At 46.6% G+C, this 15,830-nt stretch overlaps 1 protein-coding gene across 1 annotated transcript in view; it reads right to left on the minus strand.

Moving 5' to 3' along the window:
- Nucleotides 1-492: 492 nt before the first annotated feature.
- The window catches only part of LOC139414538 (leukemia NUP98 fusion partner 1), a 29,620-nt gene continuing 14,282 nt past the window's right edge, over nt 493-15,830 (minus strand). Inside the window, exons 2-4 of the mRNA XM_071162420.1 lie at nt 11,285-11,542; nt 10,856-10,939; nt 493-1,710 (exon numbers count right to left, since the gene is read on the minus strand). Coding sequence (XP_071018521.1) covers nt 1,531-1,710; nt 10,856-10,939; nt 11,285-11,542 — 522 coding nt within the window. The 3' untranslated portion in view covers nt 493-1,530. The remainder of the gene's footprint in view (nt 1,711-10,855; nt 10,940-11,284; nt 11,543-15,830) is intronic.

The raw sequence follows: 15,830 nt of genomic DNA on the forward strand, positions 1-15,830 counted from the left end.
ATCAGTCCTGTTGTATCATCTCTGTTGTATCAGTGCTGTTGTATCAGTCCTGTTGTATCATCTCTGTTGTATCATCTCTGTTGTATCAGTGCTGTTGTATCAGTCCTGTTGTATCATCTCTGTTGTATCATCTCTGTTGTATCAGTGCTGTTGTATCAGTCCTGTTATATCATCTCTGTTGTATCATCTGTGTTGTATCAGTTCTGTTGTATCAGTCCTGTTGTATCATCTCTGTTGTATCAGTGCTGTTGTATCAGTCCTGTTGTATCATCTCTGTTGTATCATCTCTGTTGTATCAGTGCTGTTGTATCAGTTCTGTTGTATCAGTCCTGTTGTATCATCTCTGTTGTATCATCTCTGTTGTATCATCTCTGTTGTATCAGTGCTGTTGTATCAGTTCTGTATCTTCTTTTTAAACATTAGGGATCCATTGTAAGTCTAGTGAAGAGAGTTATGTTGAAAGGGACACATCAACCATTTTGAAAAGATCAGACCAGGCCTAGGTTATATAGACAGAGGGGATCTGAGTACACTCCTAATCTGAGACACTGTGTGAATACGGGCCCATACCTTTTGGAAAGTGAGTTCCTCTGGTTCACTGTCTGTTAGGTTGGAAAGGTCAAATAGTAGCCTGCCATTTGGTCCAAGGAGAGTTGAATGTGTGTTTGGCTTACATGCTGACCACATCACTGCGTGCGTCGTTTGCGCAAGCATTGCAAAATAAATGTACACATGCATGTTATTCAATCATTGCACCCACATGGCATGCTCGCGTCAGCAAGCATCTGCATAGCCAGGCGCTAAAATAGAACCTAGTTCTATTTGTGGCGCTTGATGCGTTGCAAGTTCCGCCTCTCCCATCTCTTCATTGGTTTTTAGGAGCATATACCCACGTGGGTGATTGAAAGATTAACTGAGGTCCACACTCCAGTCCAGTTGGTGGTGGTAATGCACCTTAAAGTTGTTTGCCAACCGCCACATAAAGTCCAAAGAAGAAGAAGAAGCCCGAAGGAAGAGAGATTACTAGACACTAACTAGGTTTACCCTTTTATCTGTGGATTAATTGTCAGAGTAGAGGATCTTGTGCATTTCAGGTAAAATAACAACCCAATGTTTATATCCCAAGATTTAAAGCTAGCTAGCTAAATGTCCATGAATGTGTCATGTGTTTTGACCTGTCCCCAAATTAATGTAGTTAATATAGTTAGAGTTCATTTTGATATTTCAACCTGTGTGTCCTGATCACGTCTGGTGTGGGTGGACAAAATCAACATGCCCGCGATGACGCACGCGGACGCACGTGCGCGAGCAGTGTGATCAGCATGTTAGACGTTGCTGTGTTAGTTATTTCAGTGTTGTCTCGGCATTAGTGTTTCCAAAATGAAGGTAACTTTATCAAAATACCCAGGTTTTCCAGAAATCCTGGTTAGAGGATCCCCGGAATTCGGAGAACAACAGAAGGAAATCCGTAAACCTGCAACCACGATTTCTGGAAAACCTGGGAATTTTGAGAACTTTTTTTGTCCCTTCTCAGCGTTGTCTCCTGAGGGAGAGCTGGCGTCGGGGGATACAGTAGTCCTCCTGCACCTTGCTGAACGGCTCCTCGCCTGAGCTTCGCCTCTCCTCTCCTCCAGTCACAGACTTCCTCCTATCACACACTCCGGCTGTGCTCCCGCTCCGGGGACGCCCCGCATCCAGTCTGCTGGCCACCTTCCAAACAGCCAATCAAAAAACAGCATTAGTTTAATGCTTTATGATGACAACAAGGCAGCTGGGAGACTGGGGTCAGGTATCATGCTTCTGGTGTTGGGGTCAGGTGTCATGCTTCTGGTGTTGGGGTCAGGTATCATGCTTCTGGTGTTGGGGTCAGGTATCATGCTTCTGGTGTTGGGGTCAGGTATCATGCTTCTGGTGTTGGGGTCAGTTATCATGCTTTCGGACCCGTATTGATCATGTTTCAAATCAGGAGAACAAGTCAGTGAGTGATTAGTGGGGATTAACATCACCAGTGTGGTATAGGGGATTAGCATCATCAGTGTGGTGGTGGGGATTAGCATCATCAGTGTGGTAGTGGGGATTAGCATCATCAGCGTGGTGGTGGGGATTAGCATCATCAGTGTGGTAGTGGGGATTAGCATCACCACTGTGGTAGTGGGGATTAGCATCATCAGCGTGGTGGTGGGGATTAGCATCATCAGTGTGGTAGTGGGGATTAGCATCACCACTGTGGTAGTGGGGATTAGCATCACCACTGTGGTAGTAGGGATTAGCATCATCAGTGTGGTACTGGGGATTAGCATCATCAGAGTGGTGGGGATTAGCATCATCAGAGTGGTGGGGATTAGCATCACCAGAGTGGTGGGGATTAGCATCATCAGAGTGGTGGGGATTAGCATCACCAGAGTGGTGGGGATTAGCATCATCAGAGTGGTGGGGATTAGCATCACCAGAGTGGTGGGGATTAGCATCATCAGAGTGGTAGTGGGGATTAGCATCACCAGAGTGGTGGGGATTAGCATCATCAGAGTGGTGGGGATTAGCATCATCAGAGTGGTAGTGGGGATTAGCATCATCAGAGTGGTAGTGGGGATTAGCATCATCAGAGTGGTAGTGGGGATTAGCATCATCAGAGTGGTGGGGATTAGCATCATCAGAGTGGTGGGGATTAGCATCACCAGAGTGGTGGGGATTAGCATCATCAGAGTGGTGGGGATTAGCATCATCAGAGTGGTAGTGGGGATTAGCATCATCAGAGTGGTAGTGGGGATTAGCATCATCAGAGTGGTAGTGGGGATTAGCATCATCAGAGTGGTGGGGATTAGCATCATCAGAGTGGTGGGGATTAGCATCACCAGAGTGGTGGGGATTAGCATCATCAGAGTGGTGGGGATTAGCATCACCAGAGTGGTAGTGGGGATTAGCATCATCAGAGTGGTGGGATTAGCATCATCAGAGTGGTGGGGATTAGCATCACCAGAGTGGTGGGGATTAGCATCACCAGAGTGGTGGGGATTAGCATCATCAGAGTGGTGGGGATTAGCATCATCAGAGTGGTGGGGATTAGCATCATCAGAGTGGTAGTGGGGATTAGCATCACCAGAGTGGTGGGGATTAGCATCATCAGAGTGGTGGGGATTAGCATCATCAGAGTGGTAGTGGGGATTAGCATCATCAGAGTGGTAGTGGGGATTAGCATCATCAGAGTGGTAGTGGGGATTAGCATCATCAGAGTGGTGGGGATTAGCATCATCAGAGTGGTGGGGATTAGCATCACCAGAGTGGTGGGGATTAGCATCATCAGAGTGGTGGGGATTAGCATCATCAGAGTGGTAGTGGGGATTAGCATCATCAGAGTGGTAGTGGGGATTAGCATCATCAGAGTGGTAGTGGGGATTAGCATCATCAGAGTGGTGGGGATTAGCATCATCAGAGTGGTGGGGATTAGCATCACCAGAGTGGTGGGGATTAGCATCATCAGAGTGGTGGGGATTAGCATCACCAGAGTGGTAGTGGGGATTAGCATCATCAGAGTGGTGGGATTAGCATCATCAGAGTGGTGGGGATTAGCATCACCAGAGTGGTGGGGATTAGCATCACCAGAGTGGTGGGGATTAGCATCATCAGAGTGGTGGGGATTAGCATCATCAGAGTGGTGGGGATTAGCATCATCAGAGTGGTGGGGATTAGCATCATCAGAGTGGTAGTGGGGATTAGCATCATCAGAGTGGTAGTGGGAATTAGCGTCATCAGTGTGTTGGTGGTGATTAGCATCATCAGAGTGGTGGGGATTAGCATCACCAGAGTGGTGGGGATTAGCATCATCAGAGTGGTGGGGATTAGCATCATCAGAGTGGTAGTGGTGATTAGCATCATCAGAGTGGTGGGATTAGCATCATCAGAGTGGTGGGGATTAGCATCACCAGAGTGGTGGGGATTAGCATCACCAGAGTGGTGGGGATTAGCATCATCAGAGTGGTGGGGATTAGCATCACCAGAGTGGTGGGGATTAGCATCACCAGAGTGGTGGGGATTAGCATCATCAGAGTGGTGGGGATTAGCATCATCAGAGTGGTGGGGATTAGCATCATCAGAGTGGTGGGGATTAGCATCATCAGAGTGGTAGTGGGGATTAGCATCATCAGAGTGGTAGTGGGAATTAGCGTCATCAGTGTGTTGGTGGTGATTAGCATCATCAGAGTGGTAGTGGGGATTAGCATCATCAGAGTGGTAGTGGGGATTAGCATCACCAGAGTGGTGGGGATTAGCATCACCAGAGTGGTGGGGATTAGCATCATCAGAGTGGTAGTGGGGATTAGCATCACCAGAGTGGTGGGGATTAGCATCACCAGAGTGGTGGGGATTAGCATCATCAGAGTGGTGGGGATTAGCATCATCAGAGTGGTGGGGATTAGCATCATCAGAGTGGTAGTGGGGATTAGCATCATCAGAGTGGTAGTGGGGATTAGCATCATCAGAGTAGTGGGGATTAGCATCATCAGAGTGGTGGGGATTAGCATCATCAGAGTGGTGGGGATTAGCATCACCAGAGTGGTGGGGATTAGCATCATCAGAGTGGTGGGGATTAGCATCATCAGAGTGGTAGTGGGGATTAGCATCATCAGAGTGGTAGTGGGGATTAGCATCATCAGAGTGGTAGTGGGGATTAGCATCATCAGAGTGGTGGGGATTAGCATCATCAGAGTGGTGGGGATTAGCATCACCAGAGTGGTGGGGATTAGCATCATCAGAGTGGTGGGGATTAGCATCACCAGAGTGGTAGTGGGGATTAGCATCATCAGAGTGGTGGGATTAGCATCATCAGAGTGGTGGGGATTAGCATCACCAGAGTGGTGGGGATTAGCATCACCAGAGTGGTGGGGATTAGCATCATCAGAGTGGTGGGGATTAGCATCATCAGAGTGGTGGGGATTAGCATCATCAGAGTGGTGGGGATTAGCATCATCAGAGTGGTAGTGGGGATTAGCATCATCAGAGTGGTAGTGGGAATTAGCGTCATCAGTGTGTTGGTGGTGATTAGCATCATCAGAGTGGTGGGGATTAGCATCACCAGAGTGGTGGGGATTAGCATCATCAGAGTGGTGGGGATTAGCATCACCAGAGTGGTAGTGGGGATTAGCATCATCAGAGTGGTGGGATTAGCATCATCAGAGTGGTGGGGATTAGCATCACCAGAGTGGTGGGGATTAGCATCACCAGAGTGGTGGGGATTAGCATCATCAGAGTGGTGGGGATTAGCATCACCAGAGTGGTGGGGATTAGCATCACCAGAGTGGTGGGGATTAGCATCATCAGAGTGGTGGGGATTAGCATCATCAGAGTGGTGGGGATTAGCATCATCAGAGTGGTGGGGATTAGCATCATCAGAGTGGTAGTGGGGATTAGCATCATCAGAGTGGTAGTGGGAATTAGCGTCATCAGTGTGTTGGTGGTGATTAGCATCATCAGAGTGGTAGTGGGGATTAGCATCATCAGAGTGGTAGTGGGGATTAGCATCACCAGAGTGGTGGGGATTAGCATCACCAGAGTGGTGGGGATTAGCATCATCAGAGTGGTAGTGGGGATTAGCATCACCAGAGTGGTGGGGATTAGCATCACCAGAGTGGTGGGGATTAGCATCATCAGAGTGGTGGGGATTAGCATCATCAGAGTGGTGGGGATTAGCATCATCAGAGTGGTAGTGGGGATTAGCATCATCAGAGTGGTGGGGATTAGCATCATCAGAGTGGTGGGGATTAGCATCATCAGAGTGGTAGTGGGAATTAGCATCATCAGAGTGGTGGGGATTAGCATCACCAGAGTGGTAGTGGGAATTAGCATCATCAGAGTGGTAGTGGGAATTAGCATCATCAGAGTGGTAGTGGGAATTAGCATCATCAGAGTGGTAGTGGGGATTAGCATCATCAGAGTGGTAGTGGGAATTAGCATCATCAGAGTGGTGGGGATTAGCATCATCAGAGTGGTAGTGGGGATTAGCATCATCAGAGTGGTAGTGGGGATTAGCATCATCAGAGTGGTAGTGGGGATTAGCATCATCAGAGTGGTGGGGATTAGCATCATCAGAGTGGTAGTGGGGATTAGCATCACCAGAGTGGTGGGGATTAGCATCATCAGAGTGGTGGGGATTAGCATCATCAGAGTGGTGGGGATTAGCATCATCAGAGTGGTAGTGGGAATTAGCATCATCAGAGTGGTAGTGGGGATTAGCATCATCAGAGTGGTGGGGATTAGCATCATCAGAGTGGTGGGGATTAGCATCATCAGAGTGGTGGGGATTAGCATCATCAGAGTGGTGGGGATTAGCATCATCAGAGTGGTGGGGATTAGCATCATCAGAGTGGTGGGGATTAGCATCATCAGAGTGGTGGGGATTAGCATCATCAGAGTGGTAGTGGGAATTAGCATCATCAGAGTGGTAGTGGGGATTAGCATCATCAGAGTGGTAGTGGGGATTAGCATCATCAGAGTGGTGGGGATTAGCATCATCAGAGTGGTAGTGGGGATTAGCATCATCAGAGTGGTGGTGGGAATTAGCGTCATCAGTGTGTTGATGGTGATTAGCACCATCAGTGTGTTGGTGGTGATTAGCATCATCAGAGTGGTAGTGGGGATTAGCATCATCAGAGTGGTAGTGGTGATTAGCATCATCAGAGTGGTGGGGATTAGCATCATCAGAGTGGTGGGGATTAGCATCATCAGAGTGGTAGTGGGAATTAGCATCATCAGAGTGGTGGGGATTAGCATCATCAGAGTGGTGGGGATTAGCATCATCAGAGTGGTGGGGATTAGCATCATCAGAGTGGTGGGGATTAGCATCATCAGAGTGGTGGGGATTAGCATCATCAGAGTGGTGGGGATTAGCATCATCAGAGTGGTGGGGATTAGCATCATCAGAGTGGTAGTGGGATTAGCATCATCAGAGTGGTGGGGATTAGCATCATCAGAGTGGTAGTGGGGATTAGCATCATCAGAGTGGTAGTGGGAATTAGCATCATCAGAGTGGTGGGGATTAGCATCATCAGAGTGGTGGGGATTAGCATCATCAGAGTGGTAGTGGGAATTAGCATCATCAGAGTGGTGGGGATTAGCATCACCAGAGTGGTAGTGGGGATTAGCATCATCAGAGTGGTAGTGGGAATTAGCATCATCAGAGTGGTGGGGATTAGCATCATCAGAGTGGTGGTGGTGATTAGCATCATCAGAGTGGTGGGGATTAGCATCATCAGAGTGGTGGGGATTAGCATCATCAGAGTGGTAGTGGGTGGTAGGGATTAGCATCATCAGAGTGGTAGGGATTAGGGTGGTGGGGATTAGCATCATCAGAGTGGTGGGGATTAGCATCATCAGAGTGGTAGGGATTAGCATCACCAGAGTGGTGGGGATTAGCATCACCAGAGTGGTAGTGGGAATTAGCATCATCAGAGTGGTGGGGATTAGCATCATCAGAGTGGTGGGGATTAGCATCATCAGAGTGGTGGGGATTAGCATCATCAGAGTGGTGGGGATTAGCATCATCAGAGTGGTAGGGATTAGCATCACCAGAGTGGTGGGGATTAGCATCACCAGAGTGGTAGTGGGGATTAGCATCATCAGAGTGGTAGGGATTAGGAGTGGTGGGGATTAGCATCATCAGAGTGGTAGTGGGAATTAGCATCATCAGAGTGGTGGGGATTAGCATCATCAGAGTGGTAGTGGGGATTAGCATCATCAGAGTGGTGGGGATTAGCATCATCAGAGTGTTGGTGGTGATTAGCATCATCAGAGTGGTGGGGATTAGCATCATCAGAGTGGTGGGGATTAGCATCATCAGAGTGGTAGTGGGAATTAGCATCATCAGAGTGGTGGGGATTAGCATCATCAGAGTGGTGGGGATTAGCATCATCAGAGTGGTAGTGGGAATTAGCATCATCAGAGTGGTGGGGATTAGCATCATCAGAGTGGTGGGGATTAGCATCATCAGAGTGGTGGGGATTAGCATCATCAGAGTGGTGGGGATTAGCATCATCAGAGTGTTGGTGGTGATTAGCATCATCAGAGTGGTGGGGATTAGCATCATCAGAGTGTTGGTGGTGATTAGCATCATCAGTGTGGTGGGGATTAGCATCATCAGAGTGGTGGGGATTAGCATCATCAGAGTGGTGGGGATTAGCATCATCAGAGTGGTGGGGATTAGCATCATCAGAGTGGTGGGGATTAGCATCATCAGAGTGGTGGGGATTAGCATCATCAGAGTGGTAGTGGGGATTAGCATCATCAGAGTGGTGGGGATTAGCATCATCAGAGTGGTGGGGATTAGCATCATCAGAGTGGTGGGGATTAGCATCATCAGAGTGGTGGGAATTAGCGTCATCAGTGTGGTAGTGGGGATTAGCATCATCAGAGTGGTAGTGGGGATTAGCATCATCAGAGTGGTGGTGGGGATTAGCATCATCAGAGTGGTGGGGATTAGCATCATCAGAGTGGTGGGAATTAGCGTCATCAGTGTGTTGGTGGTGATTAGCATCATCAGAGTGGTGGTGGGGATTAGCATCATCAGAGTGGTAGTGGGGATTAGCATCATCAGAGTGGTGGGGATTAGCATCATCAGAGTGTTGGTGGGGATTAGCATCATCAGAGTGGTGGGGATTAGCATCATCAGAGTGTTGGTGGGGATTAGCATCATCAGAGTGGTAGTGGGAATTAGCATCATCAGAGTGGTAGTGGGAATTAGCATCATCAGAGTGGTGGGGATTAGCATCATCAGAGTGTTGGTGGGGATTAGCATCATCAGAGTGGTAGTGGGAATTAGCATCATCAGAGTGGTGGGGATTAGCATCATCAGAGTGGTGGGGATTAGCATCATCAGAGTGGTGGGGATTAGCATCACCAGAGTGGTGGGGATTAGCATCATCAGAGTGGTGGGGAGTGAGTGGTGGGGATTAGCATCATCAGAGTGGTATTAGCATCATCAGGTGGTGGGGAATTAGCATCATCAGTGTGGTGTTTTTTTTTTTTTTTACTTCTTAAATGTTTGTTTTTTTAAATTCACTGAGGAGGATGGATCTCCACCTCCTTCTCTGAGGAGCCTCCAGTGTTGTATAGTACAGAGGGTATATAGGGGACATGCAGGTTGCTGGGGTACACTGTAAACAGGTTAACTAACAAATAACTCCAGTACAGAGGGTATATAGGGGACATGCAGGTTAGTGTTAGGGTCAGGGTTATACAGTGCCTTGCGAAAGTATTCGCCCCCCTTGAACTTTGCAACCTTTTGCCACATTTCAGGCTTCAAACATAAAGATATAAAACTGTATTTTTTTGTGAAGAATCAACAACAAGTGGGACACAATCATGAAGTGGAACAACATTTATTGGATATTTCAAACTTTTTTAACAAATCAAAAACTGAAAAATTGGGCGTGCAAAATTATTCAGCCCCCTTAAGTTAATACTTTGTAGCGCCACCTTTTGCTGCGATTACAGCTGTAAGTCGCTTGGGGTATGTCTCTATCAGTTTTGCACATCGAGAGACGAGAGATTTTTTCCCATTCCTCCTTGCAAAACAGCTCGAGCTCAGTGAGGTTGGATGGAGAGCATTTGTGAACAGCAGTTTTCAGTTCTTTCCACAGATTCTCGATTGGATTCAGGTCTGGCCATTCTAACACCTGGATATGTTTATTTTTGAACCATTCCATTGTAGATGTTGCTTTATGTTTTGGATCATTGTCTTGTTGGAAGACAAATCTCCGTCCCAGTATCAGGTCTTTTGCAGACTCCATCAGGTTTTCTTCCAGAATGGTCCTGTATTTGGCTCTATCCATCTTCCCATCAATTTCAACTATCTTCCATGTCCCTGCTGAAGAAAAGTAGGCCCAAACCATGATGCTGCCACCACCATGTTTGACATTGGGGATGGTGTGTTCAGCTGTGTTGCTTTTACGCCAAACATAACGTTTTGCATTGTTGCCAAAAAGTTCAATTTTGGTTTCATCTGACCAGAGCACCTTCTTCCACATGTTTGGTGTGTCTCCCAGGTGGCTTGTGGCAAACTTTAAACAACACTTTTTATGGATATCTTTAAGAGATGGCTTTCTTCTTGCCACTCTTCCATAAAGGCCAGATTTGTGCAATATACGACTGATTGTTGTCCTATGGACAGAGTCTCCCACCTCAGCTGTAGATCTCTGCAGTTCACTTAGAGTGATCATGGGCCTCTTGGCTGCATCTCTGATCAGTCTTCTCCTTGTATGAGCTGAAAGTTTAGAGGGACGGCCAGGTCTTGGTAGATTTGCAGTGGTCTGATACTCCTTCCATTTCAATATTATCACTTGCACAGTGCTCCTTGGGATGTTTAAAGCTTGGGAAATCTTTTTGTATCCAAATCCGGCTTTAAACTTCTTCACAACAGTATCTCGGACCTGCCTGGTGTGTTCCTTGTTCTTCATGATGCTCTCTGCGCTTTTAACGGACCTCTGAGACTATCACAGTGCAGGTGCATTTATACGGAGACTTGATTACACACAGGTGGATTGTATTTATCATCATTAGTCATTTAGGTCAACATTGGATCATTCAGAGATCCTCACTGAACTTCTGGAGAGAGTTTGCTGCACTGAAAGTATAGGGGCTGAATCATTTTGCACGCCCAATTTTTCAGTTTTTGATTTGTTAAAAAAGTTTGAAATATCCAATAAATGTCGTTCCACTTCATGATTGTGTCCCACTTGTTGTTGATTCTTCACAAAAAAATACAGTTTTATATCTTTATGTTTGAAGCCTGAAATGTGGCAAAAGGTCGCAAAGTTCAAGGGGGCCGAATACTTTCGCAAGGCACTGTAGGAGTGTGTTGTGACCTCACCTCTTTGTGGAAGCGGTGTGAGCATTGCAACTCCTGGACTCCTCCTCCTCCATTTCCTATGTCTTCATGGCTGTCCGCTTCCCTCTGGAATGGATTACAGTTACATTAGTAATGCAATTTTCCTTATTGAAAACGTTCAATACTGCATCTTATTGCAAATTAGTATGAAAGTATCACTGGGCTTGATATGAGTTATCAAACAATCTCACGTGTTTTTTATTGATCATCACTGATAAAACAACAGCAGCAGCATCATTGATGAAACAGTGCCCAGTCAATGATGGAACTGTGCCCAGTCAATGATGGAACTGTGCCAAGTCAATGATGGAACAGTGCCCAGTCATTGATGGAACAGGCCATTTGCTACCCGTCCATCTATATTAATCCATATACATTATAGTTATATCCCTCTACTGTCTCTGTACCTACCGTGGACATGACCTTCTTGTTGTGGAGCCTCAGTCTCCTTTTGAAGGACTCGGCCAGCTCTGGGATGGTGGTGATGCGCTTCTCTTGGAGGGCCGATTTGACCCTGTTGTTTCCGTCGGAGGACGCACGGCGAGCTCGGGGGTGGTTCCTTACCTCTGACCCCTTTTCCTCCAGGGGTTTCATGTGGACGGGCGTAGGCGCCATAGTGTCGGCGGCTGCTGCATGGAGACAACTCAGCTGCATGACGTTTAGTTGGGACTGAGGAGAGCAGAGAAGGGTCATGGTTGGCTGCTTATGTCAGAGAGTTGGTTCAATGTCACTTTGCTTCCTGGGTCAGTCATTGTGCACAGGGATACGGTTAGGGTTAGTTCTTGTACACAGTTTGTTTATACCCATGGTGAATATAAAACGCGTGTCAATATTAATATTGACTCTTCATTCTCTAATACTGTTGTTAATCTAGTCCACTGTCTAAAAAAAGATCTTCCAATAAAACGACCTCCCATTGCATTTCACAATGGATTCATGTTAAGTAATATTGATTTCCCGTCAACCAGTTGATTACCTCAGGGTGTTGACAACATGTGTGAGTAAAGTACAGTTAGGAATATATATACTGTTCCCTGAAGGAGGGAACGTGGTATCACATACTATGGGGAGTCAACAACCAATCCTATTCAACTGGTTATAATATAATATTTAATATTTCCTCAATTCAGTACCACCCTTCAGGCTAAACCACCTGAGGGCGTGGTGGCGGCAAAATAAGTTATACCTCATTCCCTCCTTCGGGAAACAGTAGTTATATTCATAACTGTACGTTCCCTTTCACTCGGTCACTCAGTATAACATACCTTGGGGACATACAATTACACTCCTAGGAGGCCCACAGCACCCAAGCACACACAGGTTCCACCGGCTCCAAACTGTCAGAGACCCATATAGATATCCAGAACCTGCTGCAACTTGGCTATGCGCACTGACTGCCCAAGTCCTTAGACCCCACGGTTCCAAGAATAATACTTGCCTTGCTAGCCTGAAATGTCAGAACTCGTACGGGAACTGGAACTGTAAGTCCAAAACAACAAAACACCAAGGTGACTTGATGAAGCGCACACGTGCACTGCATAGCATCGACCAGAGTTATGAACCACAGCAACCCGAGGCTCAAACTCACAGGGAAACTGTGGTAACCAGGGCAAAACGCTTCCAAATCAAACTTTATTTGTCACATGCGCCGAATACAAGTGTAGACCTTACAGTGAAATGCTGACTGACAATCCCTTAACCAACAGTGCAGTTCAAAAAGAGTTAAGAAAATATTTACCAAATAAACGAAAATAAAAAATTATAAAAGTAACATAGCAATAACGAGGCTACATTCAGGGGGCACCGGTACCAAGTCAGTGTGCGAGGGTACAGGTTAGAGGTCATTTGTACAGGTAGGGGTGAAGTGACTATGCATAGATAATATACAGAGAGTAGCTGCAGTGTACAAAACAAATGGAGGGGGGGGTCAATGTAATAGTCCGGTAGCCATTTGATTAATTGTTCAGCAGTCCTATGGCTTGAAGGTAGAATCTATTAAGGAGCCTTTTGGTCCTAGACTTGGTGCTCCGGTATCGCTTGCCATGCAAAACAGTCTATGATTTGGGTGACGGAGTCCCTAACAATTTTATGGGCTTTCCTCTGTGACGACCCTCCCACTCTGTCTGCCGTATTCTTTCTCTTTGCTCTTGTTTTCCTTAATAGGATGTCAGTGGGCGGAGCCGGGAGGGTCGTCAGCGACATGGGACACACCTGGGCCCGGGTCTGTCCCAGGATAAAGGCACCACTTCCCCATTCATTGAGGAGACTCTCCATGCAGACACAGATTTTGGTTGTGGCCGTTTGTTTACTTTGGCACCTTTCAACATTCCTCATTATCACATTTATGCACGCAAACACTCACTTACACTACTGATTACTGACTACACACATCATTGTTAATTGTAATTAGTTTACTTAAGTTAATAAATATATTTTGTTATTCCTTATCTCCACGTTGTCTCCCTTTTTGTTACGAACTCTGAGCCGGTTCGTGACACCGCCTATTATATAGGTCCTGGATGGAAGGAAATTTGGAGATGTACTGGGCCGTTCGCACTACCCTCTGTAGCGCCTTACTGTCAGATGCCGAGCAGTTGCCATACCAGGCGGTGATGCAACAGGTCAGAGTGCTCTCGATGGAACAGCTGTAGAACTTTTTGAGGATCTGAGGACCCATGCAAAATCTTTTCAGTCTCCCGAGGGGGAAACGGTGTTGTCGTGCCCTCTTCACGGCTGTCTTGGTGTGCTTTGACCATGTTAGTTTGTTGGTGATGTGGACACCAAGGAACTTGAAGCTCTCAACCCGCTTCACTACAGCCCCGTCGATGTTAATGGGGGCCTGTTTGGCCCGCCTTTTCAGGTGGTCCACAATCAGCTCCTTGGTCTTGCTCACATTAAAGGGAGAGGTTGTTGGCCTGGCACCACACTGCCAGTGCTCTGACCTCCTTCCTATAGGCTGTATCATTGTTGTCGGTGATCAGGCCTACCACTTTTGTGTCATCAGCAAACTTAATGAAGATGTTGGAGTCGTGTTTGGCCACGCAGTCATGGGTGAACACGGAGTACAGGAGGGGACTACTAAGTACACCACCCTGAGGGGTCGCAGTGTTGAGGATCAGCGTGGCAGCCATGTTGTTGCCTACCCTTACCACCTGGGGGCGGCCCGTCAGGAAGTCCAGGATCCAGTTGCAGAGGGAGGTGTTTAGTCCCAGAGTCCTTAGCTTAGTGATGAGCTTCGTGGGCGCTATGGTGTTGAACACTGAGCTGTAGTCAATGAACAGCGTTCTCACATACTGTATGTGTTCCTTTTGTCCAGGTGTGAAAGGGAAGTGTGGAGTGCGCTTGAGATTGCGTCATCTGTGGATCTGTTGGGGCGGTATGTGAAATGGAGTGGGTCTAGGGTATTTGGGAGGATGCTGTTGTGAGCCATGACCAGCCTTTCAAAGCACTTCATGGCTACCGACGTAAGTGCTATGGGGCGGTAATAATTTAGGCAGGTTACCTTTGTTTCCTTGGGCACAGGGACTATGGTGGTCTGCTTTAAACATGTAAGTACTATAGACTAGGTAAAAATGTCAGTGAAAACACTTGCCAGTTGGTCTGCGCATGCTTTGAGTACACGTCCTGGTAATCCGTCTGGCCCCGTGGCTTTGTGAATGTTGACCTGTTCAAAGGTCTTGCTCACATTGGCTACCAAGAGCGTTATCACACAGTCATCCAGAAAAGCTGGTGCTCTGATGTATGCTTCAGTGTTGCTTGCCTTGAAGCAATTATAAAAGGTACTTAGCTCGTCTAGTAGGTCCGTAATAGTTGTCAAGCCCTGCCACCTCCGACGAGCATCAGAGCCGGTGTAGTAGGATTCAATCTTAATCCTTTATTTATGCTTTGCTTGTTTGATGGTTTGTCTGAGGGTATAGCGGGATTTTTAAAGTCCCTGGCCACTAGGAGCGCCACTTCCGGATGAGCATTTTCTTGTTTGCGTTTGGCCTTATAGAGTTGGTTGAGTGCGGTGTCAGTGCCAGCATCAGTCTGTGGTGGTAAATAGACGGCTACGAATAATATAGATGAGAACTCTTTTGGTAGATAGTGTAGTCTGCAGCTTATCATAAGGTACTCTACCTTAGGCGAGCAATACCTCGAGACTTCTTTAATAAATCCTCCAGTGACTCCCCATCCCGCATGCAGGAGCGTAATCATCGCCTGACACTAATTAGCATAACGCAACGGACATAAATATCCCTAGAAAATATTCCTATTCATGAAAATCACAAATGAAATATATTGAGACACAGCTTAGCCTTTTTTTAATCACCCTGTCATCTCAGATTTTCAAAATATGCTTTACAGCCAAAGCTAGACAAGCATTTGTGTAAGTTTATCGATAGCCTAGCATAGCATTATGCCTTGCTTGCAGCAGGCAACCTTGTCACAAAAATCAGAAAAGCAATCAAATTAAATCGTTTACCTTTGATGAACTTCGGATGTTTTCACTCACGAGACTCCCAGGTAAATAGCCAAAGTTCATTTTTTCCCCAAAATATTATTTTCGTAGGCGAAATAGCTCCGTTTGTTCTTCACCTTTGGCTGAGAAATCGCCCGGAAATTGCAGTCACGAAAACTGCGAAAAATATTCCAAATTAGCTCCATAATATCGACAGAAACATGGCAAACGTTGTTTATAATCAATCCTCAAGGTGTTTTTCAAATATCTATTCAATAATATATCCGTCGGGACAATTCGCTTTTCAGTAGGACCGATTGGAGTAATGGCTACCTCTGTATTTTACGCGAGAGTCACCCTGAGAGCCATCAGGTGACCACTTACGCAATGTAGCCGCATACGGCTATTCTTCAACATAAATGTGTAAAACTACGTCACAATGCTGTAGACACCTTGGGGAATACGTAGAAGCGTAAGCTAGTTGATAGCACATTCACAGCCCAATAGGGACTCATT

Source organism: Oncorhynchus clarkii, chromosome 1, assembly GCF_045791955.1.
Source record: "Oncorhynchus clarkii lewisi isolate Uvic-CL-2024 chromosome 1, UVic_Ocla_1.0, whole genome shotgun sequence".
In the NCBI taxonomy this organism is placed as follows: domain Eukaryota; kingdom Metazoa; phylum Chordata; class Actinopteri; order Salmoniformes; family Salmonidae; genus Oncorhynchus; species Oncorhynchus clarkii.